We start from the raw sequence: 16,426 nt of genomic DNA, 5'->3' as shown, positions 1-16,426 counted from the left end.
TTCCCTGAGTGCTCCAATTTACATCACCCCCTCCATTCTTGAGATTCCTCTGACAAGTAGTGCCACACTGTTGAGCATTTAGGTACATAAGGGAACTAAGTAGGAATCCCTTTAGGGGGGCCATTAGTGCAGGGACTATTGTTGACCCAGGACCTGTCTCCCAGGTTCAAGAACCTAACACATTAGTTAAAGACTTAATCTAACTATACTAACTAGATCACTATACTAGAAAGCAGGTCTCAGAAGAAGAAAGTAGAGATCAGATAAACAGGAATGAGAGAGAGAATGGGAAGGGGAGGCCCAGGAAGTAATCACAGTGGGGAGCTAGGGGAAGGAGTGAGGGGAGGTTGAGGGGCTTCCTCACAGGTTTATCTGAGGGGCCCATTCTTGCCATCAACATACTTTTTATTCCAGACTTCTATTTTCTTAGCCAACTCGTATTGCTTTAACTGACTATACCTAGAAAATGACGGCAGATCCTCTTCATCATATGAGCATGAACTCAGATTTCTAAATGCGAAGAAATCTATCGGTTCGGTACTAGATTTCATTTCTTCCATCTGGAAAAGGATAAGTCAGATATTACACAAAACAGAGTTTGCAATAAATCAAATAAAATATAAGATTTCCTTAGTTATCCATGTGGCCAGCATTGCTGACCAGGCACACTGTGTTTGGTCATGAAATCTCACATGGCTTCCCAATAAATAGATCAGAGTTTGTGTGAAGGCTATTGACCTGGTGAACTCCTGAACTGGCCAGAGTTGTATCTCTGTGTTTTGTCTTCTCTGGTTCACTGCAGTTTCTGGGTTAACTTGACATCATTGCAAATGGATAATCCAGGGAATTGTCTCACTGGGAAATCCTAAATCATATGTATTCTCCCAACCCATGGTATGGTACCATTTTTTGGTTAGAGCCAACCCAAGAAGTCAGTAAAGCCCAGACCATCACTAAGAAGCATACAGACCCAGGGACAGGAGCTGTGTTTCAAAGTGATAGTGGAGTTTATGGGCTGACTGTAGGAGAAATATTCAACATATTTTTAGAAATTTGCCGTGTATCTACAAGGTGGCTAAGTACTTTCTAAGAAAAAAAGTTGGTTAAGTAACTTGCCCAAAGCTCACATAGCCACTAAATGGCAAAGCCAGAATTCAAATCCAGATAGGCTGAATTTGCATGAATCTTTTTATTCCCCTCCAGCCCATCTTCTGGTCCTGCCAACTGGCATGAAGTTTCTGTGCATGAAACTTCCAATGAGTATTTATAGGTCAGAGTACAAAAAAGGATGAAATCTATTATTTTAAATAATTAGCTTGCATTTCTCCTAACTGGTTTCCATTTTCTGTTTTTCTTGTCCTTCTAACTAACCTAGGACTCTTTCCATGATCTGTTTTTCTTCAATTGAAGCTCCTGGCTTCGCCTGTTAATCATTTCCCTTTTGTTTTTACATCATCAAAGTTGGGAGAGACTGCCTAGATACAGTTTATGCCCTTTTCTTCCTATCTAACGTACATTACTTGAACTAAGTTTGTGAAACTCTTTACCCTTTCTACAGAAACCCAGTCACTGATAGTCACATTTCTCACTTACACTTAGTGGTGTCTTTTTCTCCCAAAAGCAAGAGTCTGTGTCAGTCGAGGGTTTTGAGGTAGTCACATCAACCTTAGAAACAATTCTTCTTTTTTGTGTCTCCTCAGATTCTGTCCGTTGAGCTGGTGATGCTTCAACATTTGTTGTAGTTAGACTGGATTTGGGATGACAACATTTTACTAGTAACAAAAATTTTTTCAGATTGCTCTGGCTCATCAGTGGCTTGGGAAAAGCCACTGTGCTTGCAATGGGCTTCACGTCTTCTTTCACTTGATCTTCAAATGGGCCTTCTGGAAATTTTTCATTTACAACCTCTTGTAAAACAACTTCATCTTCATCAGAAGTTAAAGTCTCTTCTACTTTATTTTTTGAATTTTCTCGATCAATATTATGAGCTACCAAACGAATGATAAGATCTTTTGTGCTTTGGACATCTTTTAAAAGCTCCACTTTGGTGATGTCGGGCTTTATTAAATTCTGAAATGAATTCCTACTAGCAATCTGGAATTGAAGACACAATGGATATTAAAAACAATTGCCTCAGTCATTTTTCCTGTGGTTCTATTGTAATAAGGCAATTTTCATATGGTTTCTAGTTTCAGTTTAGTAAAATTATTTATCTTCAAATGCCATTAACTTATTATTAATGCTATATTTAAAAGAAGAAATAAATAAAAATCACAAGCAATATTTGCTCATTTCTATACTTTTTTTTGCACTCAAGAATAATATCACTCTGGTGCAAAGAAGAGAACCCAACTGAGGTTCTTTTTTTGTGTGTGTGTGAGGAAGATTGGCCCTGAGCTAACATCCGATGCCAATCCTCCTCTTTTTGCTAAGGAAGACTGGCCCGGGGCTAACATCCATGCCCATCTTCCTCCACTTTATACGGGATGCCGCCACAGCATGGCTTGACAAGCGGTGCGTCGGTGCGCGCTCAGGATCCAAACCGGCGAACCCTGGGCCGCCGCAGCGGAGCGCGCGCACTCAACCGCTTGTGCCACCGGGCTGGCCCCTGAGGTTCTTTCTTTTGCTTCAAATTTTACTTTTTACTTGCCAAGAAATGCAAAATACACAAATATCTTAATTATATTCTCTTTTCATCATTTACTTTGAAAGTTTTGTAACAGATTTAGATGTGATAACATGTTTTTCTAAACTTCTTAGTAGGGAAATAATCATAGAGTAATCTAAATACAGATATTTTTAGGAGAAAAGACAAGGTATTGGCTGACCTGGATTTTTAAAAATTATGAATAATAGCCAAAATTGTGAAGGACTTTGAATGTTCATTCTTCACCCCTCCACACCCTAATCTTTTGAACATATTTTATGAAGGGCATTTCAAAGAGTAAATCTTCATTTCTCTGCACCTTCCTTAGTCAAATGTCACTTTCCATTTTGCAATGTTAAAGGCAGATCAAGGAAAAGAGAGTTATAATTAAATAAATGATTTTTCCCATTTCTGTAGCCTTTAATGACACCACAGAACCTTTAAATTGAGTTATCAATCTTAGATCTTTTTGTAACACTGCAAATCAGATTTTCAGATAAATGCTGCCTTAAAGTAAGATCTTTTGTGCAAAACAAAATGAAAGAATAACTTCTGTAATAAATGGAAAACAATCAATTTTGATTATGTGTGCTGGTGGAAGGAAAGAGTGGTTCAAAAAATCAAAAGTCATTCTATATGGCTTTGGAATGTGTCACCGTATGAGCCTTTAATAGGCATGTGTCTCGTGTGTTGGGAAGTTTGGGTACCTCAGAATAGCAAATGAAGTCCTGCTTGTGGATTCCTCACTGAGGTAGCCCGGGAGTTGTCTGGGTTCCCTAAACTGATCTACTGTTCTTTCTGCAAACCCATCCCCCTGTTGGGGATCGATGGCACTGCTATCCAGATACCCGCAAAGCATCTGTCTTAGGTGAGCTATCTGTGTCTGTTTCCTTTCCTTAAGACAGCTTTTGCTCCCCTTAAGAGTAGCAGAGGTAGTTGTTTTGGATTAGCTATTCTCTTCCAACTTCCTCTGGGCTACAAAGAGGTCAAGTACTGATAAAGGATGTAAGAGAAGACAGCAGGTTAACCAAGAATAAGAACTAATAGATATTTCTGCAGATGATTAAGAAGTAATGACTTGCGGGTACCGTTCTACAGTTTAGACACACAGATCTTGTGCCCAAGGAATTACTTATATACAAATGAAGACTACTAAGTAAATGTGAATGTAATTGTGAGAATCCAAAGGGAAAAGGACATTTTAGAGCTGGAAAGGACCTTCACCTGGTCCAAAAAACTAAAGGCCAAGGAGATTCCATCAGTGTCTATTACAATCCCAGTATTTGAGACTAAAAAAGAAATACCCATGAGTGTATTCACCAGCTCTGAGACTTAATTCAATGTGTTGGAAAATAATGCTAAGGAAAACATGCTCCTAGGCTTATGCTCCAGGCAGGTTGGGTCTATAGAACTTTGCTCAGTTTGTAAGCCACAGGCTACATCCCTAGTGTGAGTGCACACCATCAGTGCAAGAGGCTCATTTATACCGAGGGGCTTTGGTATTAAATGAGAACGTGGGGCTGGATCAGTGGAACTCCATCTCCTGGCAAGACAATCCCTATGCCCTTGTGCCCTAAGATCAGTAAACACAATTACCTACTTTTTCAATAATTGACCTGTACCAAGGACAATGTTTTGGCATTTCAAGTCCCGATTATTTAAGTATATTTGGAGCCCAAATATGGGATGCAGAGAAACTAGTTCATAAAAATAGCAGCATGAAGACAACTGGGTCTAGTACAAGGGTAGAATAGGAGAGAAACTGGGACATCCTGAGAATGTAAGAGTATGGGGAACTAGGAATGTGTTATGTAACGAAAGTGAAATAAGAAATGAATGAACTCTAAAGAGCTTGCAATCTAATGTTTGTTGATGAATAACAAACACTAAGTAGTATTGTTGAAGTAAAAACAATACTACTATGGAGCCTTAAGTTTGAGGATTTCAGTCTCTAATAGAGGCTGGTTTAACTGATATTCTAACTGGCCCTTTTGGACCCATATTATACTATGATAATGTATATAGATAAAAATGAACTGTGAGGATTGTAAAAATTGCATTTCTTCTGATTTTCCAAATGAGGACTACAATTCCTATCCGTCCATTTTTCTGTTAAGGGTAGTTCCTTATCTTCCCGTTCTTCAAGAAATGGCAGTTCAGTCTGACTGGCTAATGGAAACTAGCTTGCCACCTTTACACTGAGCCACACTGCTGATGGGATAAGTCCCAGGAAAGTAGAGAATTGTACTGGATGAATCAGAGTGTCCAATTCTACTGGGCTGGGCAAGAGAAAACTGACCATATTTTTTTTATTTTATTTTATTTTTAATTTTTTGTTTATTGCAGTAACATTGGTTTATAACATTGTAAAAATTTCAGGTTACAATTGCATTCCCATAGACCTACCGGACGAGGGAAATCACAGAAGGACAACCAGGTCTCACTCACTATTCATTTCTTTTCACCATTGCCTTTTGCATTTACCTCGAAGGGCTTTACATTCAGTCATCCAGCCTTATCCAATGAGCTGCGTTTTTCTCTCTTTCTCTTTCCTGCATCAGATGCATCTGTGGGGTAACTGTTTCCACTTATTGACATCCTTCTCAGTGCTTCAATGCTATGTCCAGTTCTAGCTTAACACTCCATCTGCAGTTTCTCAAGAGGTTGGGTTTTTATAGAAATAACTCCTAAGTGTTCTGCAACAATGTCTGGATCGATATTGATTGGTCGTTTCCTACGGTGAGGAATTATTTTAATTGGAAGTTCCTCTTCACTTAAATCTTGATCTAACTCTTTTTGCTCTAGCTCAGGTTCCATTTTAACAGCATGCACATGTGCCTTTTCAACAATTCGACCAGTGTCCAGATGGCCAAAGAGATCAGCACGTGAATCTTTTGGGCTAATTGTTTCTAAAGGATAATTTGAAACTTTACTGATAATTAAAGAAGCCACCTCTTTAGGAAAGACGTTGTTTGTACCTTTCATGTCATGATAAAGTTCTTCGTGTGTTCCAGATTGTTGTAGTACATGATTATAAACTGAATCAACCACCTGAGAAATAATTTCTATGCTTTCTGGACTTAAAAAGTTTTTGTCAGGATTAGCAGCTACAACACTAATATTGTTTCTGGAAATTTCAGCTGTCACAGATTTCGTCAATTGAGATGCAATTTTATTTAACTCAGGCTTTGATAAGTTTTTAGCATCTTTGCTTGAGGCACTTGGCAACTTTACTAGTTTAGCCAAGAATAAGGCCAGTGTTTCTTCTAAAAACCTGGCGTCTAACATAGCCTCTTTTTCGGATGAAGGCTTTTTCTTCGACTTAAGGTCATCAATAATCTTAACCACTTTTTCCATAATTTTGACAGCTTCCAGAACTAACTCTGAACTTGATGCTTCTTCCTCTACTTGAGGATGAAATTGTGAATTGGAAATTTCCTTCACCATTAAAAATCCTATTATATCAGAGAGGACATTGCTCTTACCCATTAAATCTTTATACACTGAACTATGGCAGCCAGAGCACTTTAAAACACTGTTGTAAACAGAAGTAACTACTTTTTCAATAGTTGCACTGTCTGCTAAAGATATAGTGGGTGATTCTTTGGCCTGTGGTACTACTATAATCTGACTTTTAAAGATATATTCTTGGAATGAACTTAAGATTTTTGAGATTATTTTTTGCATTTCAGCACTTAGAGAATTGTTTGGTTCCTTATCTGCTTTTGGAAACATAGATAAAAGCTTTGACAAAAAATTTACAGCAATTTCTTCTATTATGTTAAAAGGCAGTTTGTAAGCCCATGATGGTTGAGGCTGCGGAACTCCAGTGTTTGGATAACATCTTTACGGATATTTTCAACAACATTGTCAATTTCTGTACGTTGATGTGGCGTTAGCTCTCCAGAAAAATAGTTCTGCAACTGATTGCCAGCTACTTCCTGTACAACTAATTAACTATGGTTTCTGAAAGGATTTTGCAACCACTGTTGACACAATTTTGTATGCTCTCTTGAGATCCAAATTGTGGCAAGAGATTATTATAAATAGTCTGAACTACTAATTGAATAATTTCATAATCATTAGGATGTAAGGATTCTACATACTGTATAATCATATCTTCATCGTTGGAGATCTCTGTCATAATTGTACTTACTAACTTGATTTGAAGAAAATCCAGTTCTGGGTACAAATTATCCTCAGAAATTTCTGTTTTGGCGTTAGCCACTGTTGACAAAATTTTTGATAGAAGAGAAGAAATTATACTTTCTAAAAATTCATAAGGCTGCATTATGGTATATGGCGATGATGTTTGACATTCTTTGCAGGCTGTTTGGGCCACCTTATGGACCTTTTTCATAATCTCTTTAGATTCTAGAGGCAAACTTACTGAAGCTGGAACCTCATCATAAAGTAGCAAGTTTAGCTGATGCTGAAAAATTTCATCTATTACTGCATTAGCTAGCCTTCTTGCTAAATTTTCACCATTGCTATTTATGTCCTTACAAATGGAGTATTGAGATCTATAATCCTTCAAAATATTGCATATAGAAGAGTGAACAATCTTATTGACTGACGTTTTATCGACTGATGGTATTTTATCCGTAAAAGGTGCCTCATCTAAAGAAGGTGTTTTAGTTGCAGGTGCCATTTTATGTATGGGTGGTATTTTATCCATAATTATTTTTTTCTCATGAGCTTCTTGATCCACAGATGGTTCTTTTTGCCTGAGAGGTACTTTATGAACTGATAAAACTGTATCTGCAGATAGGAGGAGCTGCCTTACTTGATCTGGGTTTAATACTTTAATTTGAGCATCTGAAAACTCCTTTAACAGGGAGTCAATCAGTTTCATAGCTGTGTCATAGAGCTCAGATTGATTTCCATTATTGATTACATTTTGACATGTGTCATCTATACCTGGTGAGGAATAAAAAATCAATTTGTTAACTATTTCAGAGATAACATCTTCTAAAAAGTTAGCAGGGAAAATCCTGGGGTTATTGTCTGATAGGTTCTGAGGACTGTCTGATTTACTAGGTTGACTTGTATTCTCTTTATCTTTACTTTTCTCATTCTCTTCCTCTTTTGCAGGAGGATTTTGTTTAGCTGAATTCATTGAAGCAGGCTGTGCAAAACCCTTGCCATCTGCTTGAGTTACAGATGCTGCTTTATCACCTAGAGGATTTGGGGGTTTTGAATCATCAACCGGTCCTTGGATAGAAGATATTTCTTTAAATTCTATAAATTTCTATTTCTATAAATGCTTTCAGTGACATTTTGGACATGTTTAGGATGCAAGATCTGTTTGTCATCTGTAACTCTGTAAGCTGGCGAATCTCTCTTCTCTTGGATCTCTCTACTTCTCACCTTGGATTTCAGAGGTGGTGATTCAAAAGATCTATCCTCTTTTTCTAATGAATTTTCTCTTTTCTTGTCACTCTTCTTTTTATAATCTACTTTTAAATCTCGTTCCAGGACAACCTTCTTCTTTTTTGTATCATTGGTAACTGGTGAGAGACATTGCTATACCACACCACCTTGCCCTTTCTCATCTTTTCTAGCCAAGCTATCTTTTTTCTTGATTTCATTCTTTGTAAGTCCTGTACGCACATCTGGCCCCTGAGTATTTTTACTTTTTGCACTCGTAACTTTTGATACCTTCTCATTACCTTTTCCAATTAGACTTTCCTTTTTCTTTTCATCCCCTTTCTTTTTATTTGCCATACCTTCAGCTAACCCTGATGCTAGGGTAGTTACTTTGCTCTTTGTAATGCCAGTTATAGTGGCACAGATTGGCTCATGGATGCTGCCTGTTTTCATTGATGTCTCCTCCTTTTTGTTTTTTTTTAATTTTTTATTTATTGCAGTAACATTGGTTTATAACATTGTATAAATTTCAAGTGTACATTATTCTACTTCTATTTCTGCATAGATTACATCGTGTTCACCACCCAAATACTAATTACAACCCATCACCACACACTTGTGACGAATTATCCCTTTCACCCTCCTCCCTCCCCCCTTCCCCTCTGGTAACCACCAATCCAATCTCTGTCTCTATGTGTTTGTTTGTTGTTGTTGTTATCTACTACTTAATGAGGGAAATCATACGGTATTTGACCTCCCTCTGCTATCCCTCTAAGAACAGGAACCAGACAAGGATGCCCACTGTCACCACTCCTATTTAACATAGTCTCCTCCTTTTTGAAATTCTCTTTTCCATTAAGTGCTCCTCTACCTATTTCCAAAGTGTCCATTTTGTCTTTCAGGCCTGAGGTAAGAGGAGTAAGTGTAGATAATTGTTCTGGTGGAGAAACAGGGTTCCCCTTCAAGCTTCTGTTTATCTTTGTAAAGGTTTTATATGGTTGGTGTTGAACTCTTTGGATGATGTTATCCACAGCTAGAAATGAGAAGGTGGAAGACCAGTCTCCCGAAAAAAGTGGTTGAATCTTGAAAGCAGAGACTGCCTTCTTGGCTAAAGCAGCAATCATCTCTATAACAATGCTACTTCTATCATCTTTCTGAACATTGTTAGGTCCATATATTTCTATGACCTTATCATACACAGAATCAGATACTTTATTGACTGTCTCTTTATCTATTGGTGGAAATGAAAACATTTCTTCAGCATTTGCTAGAACTTTAATTTCACTTTTCAAAATTCCCCTATCAGGGCATTGGCAAATTTTATAGCTGTACCCATGAGGTCTCTTTCTGATATCTCTTTGTCCTTAGGATTTTAAGCAATACTTGGGAGTGTATAAAATTTGTGAACAAGGTCAATTATGACATCTTCCAAAAATGTAGCAGAATACACAGAAGACTGTGGGAAGGACTGTGTTTTTTCTTTACCAGGATTCAAGAGTTCAATGACATGGGCATTTTCGGGTAAGTCACTGGGAGATGATTCTTCATCATGTAAAAATGGCTGCAGACAGTGGTCCAAAATTTCCTTTATAATGAAACCAGCTATTCTCCTGAGGAACGAGCCTCCGTTTTTGCATGTATCTTTCTGTGCTTCATCTTTGAATTTAAACTTTTTAATAATATTATTACATATGGAATCAGTGAAGTTCTCAATTGCTCCTAATTGCATATTTTCCACATGTTCTTCTGCTGTGGCAAGTCTAATCTCATGTTCAGAAACTTCTGTTATAATTTCCTCAGTCAGTTTTGAAGCTGCATTTACAAACTCGTAATCTGGTGGCACCTCTTCCTCATTTAGTTCCGTTTCAGTCTCAGAGGAAGGGAATATATATGCAAGAAGCTTGTAAATCATATCTTCTAAAAGGGAACGAGACAATACAGTGATGCATGATGGCAAGACATGGCTACCATCATTGATGGTGTCGAGCACATTTCTGATGATCTTCTCATCCTGGAGGGAAGAATAGGAAGACGTTGCTAATTATCCCAAAACTAATGACTCCACCTGATAATCATAAATTTCTCCTAACAGGGCCAGCCCCATGGCTTAGCGGTTAAGTGCGTGCGCTCCGCTACTGGCAGCCCGGGTTCGGATCCCGAGCGCGCACTGACACACCGCCTCTCCGGCCATGCTGAGGCTGCGTCCCACATACAGCAACTAGAAGGATGCGCAACTATGACATACAACTATCTACTGGGGCTTTGGGGAAAAAAAAGGAGGAAGATTGGCAATAGATGTTAGCTCAGAGCTGGTCTTCCTCAGCAAAAAGAGGAGGATTAGCATGGATGTTAGCTCAGGGCTGATCTTCCTCACAAGAAAAAAAAAAATTTCTCCTAACAGCAAATAATATATTATTTTTCCAAAGCTGACAGCATCACTTTGTATAGATCTATAAATATGAATCAGAGATTTATAGTCATCTAATATTTTTTCATAAATTAGGTTGACAGTTTTTTTAACCATTTCTTTATATCCCTCTGAAAAATACAGATTTCCATCCAAGTGATCTGAAACTAAAATCTGTGATGTGGTGAACTCCAGCACAATTGATTTTACTAATGTAACAACGTCAGTAATGTTGGCTTTTGCTTTACCTGGGTTTTCGGCAGCCAAGACATTATGTGAGAATACATAAAGGATTTTGCATAAAAGCTCAGAAATTACTTCCTCCAAAAAGACAGCCGAGTTCACAATGAAAGATAATTCTCTTTGTTTAGGCTCTATTGCTCTCTGTTAAGTTTGATCCACTGTACCTGAAGGAAGAGTGTTAACTCCAGATAAAAATAACTCAAGATGATGGTTAAATATTTCTTTTATTATATAACTCACTATTTTTGTAACAGGTATATTACTTATGCCTTTTTTACCTTTTGTAAGAGACTGGTATAGATTTGAATGAGAAATATCAGTATAAATGGCATCAAGCATAGCCTGGCTGCCTTTTCCTGAAATCACATTTTGTTTTGCATTTCCATGTTTAATAATGCATATTGCATGTTTAGAAATTATTGACATGATTTCATCGATCAGTCTCACAACTGTGTTGCTGAAGTCTGATTGCAAAAGGTCTGGATCTTCTGCACTGCAGTTCAATGGACTTATCTGAGATAAAACCTGAGTGACAATTTTTTCCAAATGTGTGTGATAATACGGTGGTATATCTTGTACAAGTCTGTCTTCGGAGTCTTGATTTACTAATAGCATAATGAACTCGCTTTATCAAAACATCAGTATTGAGTTTTGAATATGATTTAAAAGGCAGCTTTGCTATGAAATCTGGATGAATTTGGAAATCAAAAACTTCAGCCAGGATAATTTTAGTTACCCTCTGTGCCAATGTCTTTGTGTCACTAAGAAAGTCCTTATCAGATTCCAATTCATATTCTTGTAAAACTTTGCTATATGCCGTGCCAATAATTTTGATCACTATGTCTCTATCTACTGGTGGCAAACACAGTTGTTCCATGGTATTTTCTAGGATGCTAACCTGAGCTTTTGAGAATTCTTCTGTTATCAAATATACGAGTTTTTCGGCTGTTTCCAGCAGTTCTTTTTCCAAATCTCTTATTGATTTTGTTTGCACAATACCGAACACCCTGTGGAATATTTTGCTTAAAACCCCAGAGATCACATCTTTCAAAAATGCTGAGGAGTAAACACTGGCAAAAAAATGTTGCCTTCTCGCATCCTCAAAGTATGGACATGATGGAGGAAGTAATGAGTTTCCACACACAAATGGATGGAGATGTTGTTGACAGATACTTTTAATGATAAAACCTGCTATTCTATCAATAAGAACATTGTTACTGCTTATGATATCGTGCTCAACTGCTTCTTGAGACCCAGAGTTTGGCAAGATGCTTCTGAATACAGAATCAACGAGATGCTGAGTGTCATCCTCTGAATAAATAGATTTGGTTTCTTCTTCATCTTTTGAAAATCGAATTTCATGTTGGGAAACTTTCATCCTAATGTCACTGATTAGCTTTGAAGAGATTTCACTGCAATTAATTCCTGATCTATCTTTTGGAGTTTTGCTGTATGGAGCCATGTTAGATGCAGAAGGAAAGATTCTAGATAAGAGTACTTTGATTATGTCTTCTAAAAATGTGTATGGCAGCAAGGTGTTATACGGAGATAAATGCTGGCTTGGCTTGGTAGATTCATTGATGCCACTAAAGATGTTCTGAATAATGTTCTCTGCTGTTAAAGTAGCATAGGAAGAAGCCGACAAATCCCCAGAAAATAGTGGATGAAAAAGATAATCAGAAATAGCTGCTACAATTAAATTGGTAATATTTTCTGCAAAAATATCACTGTCTTTGAGTTCTTTACTATCAACCTCAGGGTCCAGTCCATGTTGTTTCAGAACATTCTCATAAACTGAATTGACGAGTTCATCCACAGTGTCTGTATCTACAGTGGGGAAAGACTGCTCTTGGTCATCACGAAGAATGCAGGTTTTAGCTTTGTTAAAATGGTTATTTATTGAGTTTATTATTTTGGGGGTAATTTTATCCAGTTCACACTCAGTGTTATATCTTGGGTTGAAGATCTTTGATAATAGTCTGACAACAATTTCTTCTACAAATGCATTAGGATACAAGTCCATACCTAATGATGGTGGCTCCTGGGGTATGTGTGACTCTGTGACGTCACTGAGAACCTCTTTAACCATATTTCATATTTTTATCCAATGGAGTCATTGAATGAGGTAAGCCCTCTGCACACAAAAAGTGCTGAAGATGATTTTCAATAATCTCTTAAATAATGAGACCGGCCATTCGATCAACCATAATCGGGCTTTGGCTTACTATACTTTTCTGTATTGACACAAGAGAGTCAGACATCTGCAAAATATTATAAACAGACTCCACCATATTTTGAAGGTTTTTTTCTGTATATAGATGTTGGCAATCATATTCAGTGAGCCAAATCTTATGCTTTGAAATGGCTAACAAAATCTTATCTATTATACAGGTGGATATCTCATTAAAATCTGAAGTCATGAAACATTGCTTTCCCAAGCATGAAGCCCTGCTAGGTGGAGGACTGAGCTGAGATAATAGCCTTCTGATGACATCTTCTAAAAATGAGTGTGATAACACGGTAGTATAGCTTGCTGAATGTTGACCTTGGTAATTAAGTTCTCTCAGGTTGTTTTGAAGTTTCTGTAGTATATTTTCAGCTTTGAGAGGGTAATATGAATTAGGCATGAGCTTTCCTACAAAGCACAATGGGAGTTGGAATTCTAAACTCTCTTTCAGTATGCCATTAGTTATCTGTTCTGCTATTGAGGTGGTAGCCTGTGCCAGGTGATTGCCACAGGTGACTCTTAATGTATATTCCCATGAAACATCATTATAAACGGAGTCAACGATCTTACTAACAGTTTCTTTACAGTTTGGTGGAAAACATATCCTTTCTTCAACATCCCGTAAAACAGTGACTCGAGCATTATTAAACTCATTTACCACAGAGTTGACATCTAATATATTTATTTCATTGAGCTGGGCTTCAGTGATGTTTACATTTTTGCCCTGCAATGAGGTAGAGAGATTGAGAAAAATGTATGCAATTATTTCCTCCAGAAACGTAGCAGAGTAAACTCCTGTGCTCATGCCTCCTGGATGTTGCATGTTAAGAATGGTTGTTGCATTCAGTTCCTTTTCACTCGCTCTTCGAAGAGGAGGTAGAGAGGTAACTTTTCCTGAAAATCGCTTACCAAATGGGGCTTGCCTTTGGGAATGAACCACCCTAAGATTATTCAATGGCCCTGTCAAAGGCTTGCTGTCATAATTCATGAATCTTACAGAGACTTTACCCTGTCTTGATTCTTTTAATTCTGGCCTTTTCACTTTTGGGAAACTAGGAATTCTCTCTCTTGTCCTGTACATTAAATGCTTGTTTGTAAAAGGTGTACTTCTGGGAGGTCGCTGCATACCATGTGACAGTTTTTCCATTAAGGATTTTACCAAGCTATGGGAAATAATACTAAGCATAGATTCTTGATTTATTTCTGCCAGATTTTCAAAAAGGTCTGACATGTCATACCCTTCAAATGGTGAGCCATTGTCCATTATTCCCCTGCAATAATCCTCTACATTTTGAAGTATGTTGAACAGTTGATGTTCTGCTGATATTTCATCAGAAAGAGTACCATTTGTAAGGAGTTTGTTGGTTGTGCATTCTTCCAAAAGTATTCTAAGTTTCTCACACACAACATTGAAAGGAAAAACTGATTTTGGGGAGAGCCCTAGGTTATTTCTAGGTATTCTATGACTTTGCTGGATATTTGAAGATAGGAACATTTTTCTTTCTCTTTTATCAGAATCCATATCCCAATTTTGGCATTCATCTGGCAAAAACAAATCAAAAACAATATTGAAAATTTTATTGACTACTTCTTTGGATTCATGAGTTTTTAGGCTACCAACCAGAGTATGTAACTTACATGCCAGAGAATTTAGTTTATTTTTCTGTACTAGTTGATTAATTCGGTGAATAGGAGCTGATTTCCAACCTCTAGGGCCTGTCTGTCTTTTCATTGTTTCGGTTTTGTTGCCAATGGGCCAACTATGGCTTTTAAGCATGGAAAGTGATTTGTTTCTTCCTTTGCTGTCAGGATGATGATTTGTTCCTATTTCTTTGGACAGAACATGGATCACTCTTATTAATAGATCTTGAAAGAGATCGTCAAAGTCAGCCACAGCTATTCTTGGGCAGTAAATATATTTTATCACAGAAACCGTTTGTTGCGTAATGTCTGCCTTTAAAATGTCACTATTACAAAGGATTCGAATAATGATTTCAGAAATGCTTAAAGCAAGTCCTCTGATAGAAATTGACCGACTCTCAAACACTTGGGAATAAACTAAAATAACCTTGCTAAAAGTTGTATCTTGGTTTTCCAGTGATTTCTGTTTTTTTCCACCATCTTTGGTGAAATCGGAAATGCTTGAAATTATATAGAAAATAACCAGTTCAGTGAGATGCTCACAAAACTTTTTAAGCGAAGAATCACCCTTTATGCTTCTTAGAGGCTGTTTTGATTCATATTTGTTCTTTAACAGTGTGGAAACAATAGATACTTTTTCATCAAGAGGACCTTAAAACAGAAAACATTGTTATTTTTAACATGCATTAAGGAAAAATGTTGACCATTCAAAATACTGACAATATTTTATATACGAATTTCTCCTTGGGTGTACCTCACTCAAGAAATAGAAAGACCTAGTCAAGAAAGGAACTGGGTTTTCTTCAACTCTCTATTTCCTGGGGAATCTTATTTCAGCTCAGAAGTTAAGAAAATAGCCCAGCAGAATTCAAATCTCTAAGTTCTGGTTTCTTCCTTGGATAGCTATGTTGCTTTAAGAAGCTGGAAATCCTGGGGCAGAGAAACGATTTCCAGCTTTAGTGTTGCAATGCCCTAGAGTGATTCCAGTGATATCTAGAGGCCTCATGTAATTCTTGAAAACATTTTTGGCTGTTCAGCTAATTATCCAGTTTGGGACTATATAGTATATAGTAAATTGAACCAAATGAAACTGCTGATGTTTGACAGATTTGACATACAAAAATGGCTATTTCATATGGTTCACGCCAATATATGCATGTAAGCATTCATAGAAAGGGAGTGCAGATATTGTATTTGTAAGCATAGATTTAGAGTATTATTCCTAAAAAGAATTTAAGTCAGAATACTGGAACGCGAACAACAGAATATGAAGTTTAACACCACCCTTCTTATAAACGCTATCATCAATATTCACAAAGACTTTAACTGGATACCTCAAAAAGAAGTTGGGTCATTACTTTACTGTCAGTTAACTATGCATGAGGTCTGACTATAATGTAAGAAGTCTTTTTTAAGGAGATCAGCCCCGTGCTAACATCTGCCAATCCTCGTTTTTTGCTGAGGAAGACTGGTCCTGGGCTAACATCCATGCCCATCTTCCTCCACATTATATGGGACACCGCCACAGCACGGCTTGCCAAGCAGTGTGTCAGTGCGCGCCCGGGATCCGAACTGGTGAACCCCGGGCCGCCACAGCGGAGCGCGCTCGCTTAACCGCTTGCGCCACCGGGCCGGCCCAGAAGTCTTTTTTAAAGAACATAAAATAAACCCTCTGGGAACTTCTGTTTGGGAATTGCCTTTAGAGCAGTTGTGCGTCCCAAGCCAGACAACCAGTCTCATTGTTTCATAGTCATATCTCATGCCCAACCAAAATACCCCACTTTAAATTATGCCCATTTAATCTCATCTGTACATAGAGAAAACTGAACAACACTCCTCCAAATAAAAATTATGTAAATGCATAACATTTTTTTCTTTTAGCACATTGACC

At 37.6% G+C, this 16,426-nt stretch overlaps 1 protein-coding gene across 1 annotated transcript in view; it reads right to left on the bottom strand.

Moving 5' to 3' along the window:
* The window catches only part of LOC101404123 (fibrous sheath-interacting protein 2-like), an 82,862-nt gene that overhangs the window by 11,552 nt on the left and 54,884 nt on the right, over positions 1-16,426 (bottom strand). Inside the window, 11 exon segments of the mRNA XM_087427594.1 lie at positions 460-560; positions 1,594-2,094; positions 5,132-6,480; positions 6,483-6,599; positions 6,602-7,898; positions 7,901-8,460; positions 8,829-9,308; positions 9,311-10,109; positions 10,419-11,223; positions 11,225-12,768; positions 12,770-15,186. Coding sequence (XP_087283720.1) covers positions 460-560; positions 1,594-2,094; positions 5,132-6,480; positions 6,483-6,599; positions 6,602-7,898; positions 7,901-8,460; positions 8,829-9,308; positions 9,311-10,109; positions 10,419-11,223; positions 11,225-12,768; positions 12,770-15,186 — 9,970 coding nt within the window.

This window comes from Ceratotherium simum, chromosome X, assembly GCF_057802395.1.
Source record: "Ceratotherium simum simum isolate JZ-2026a chromosome X, ASM5780239v1, whole genome shotgun sequence".
In the NCBI taxonomy this organism is placed as follows: Eukaryota; Metazoa; Chordata; class Mammalia; order Perissodactyla; family Rhinocerotidae; genus Ceratotherium; species Ceratotherium simum.
This window is presented reverse-complemented; position numbering and strand designations above follow the sequence as displayed.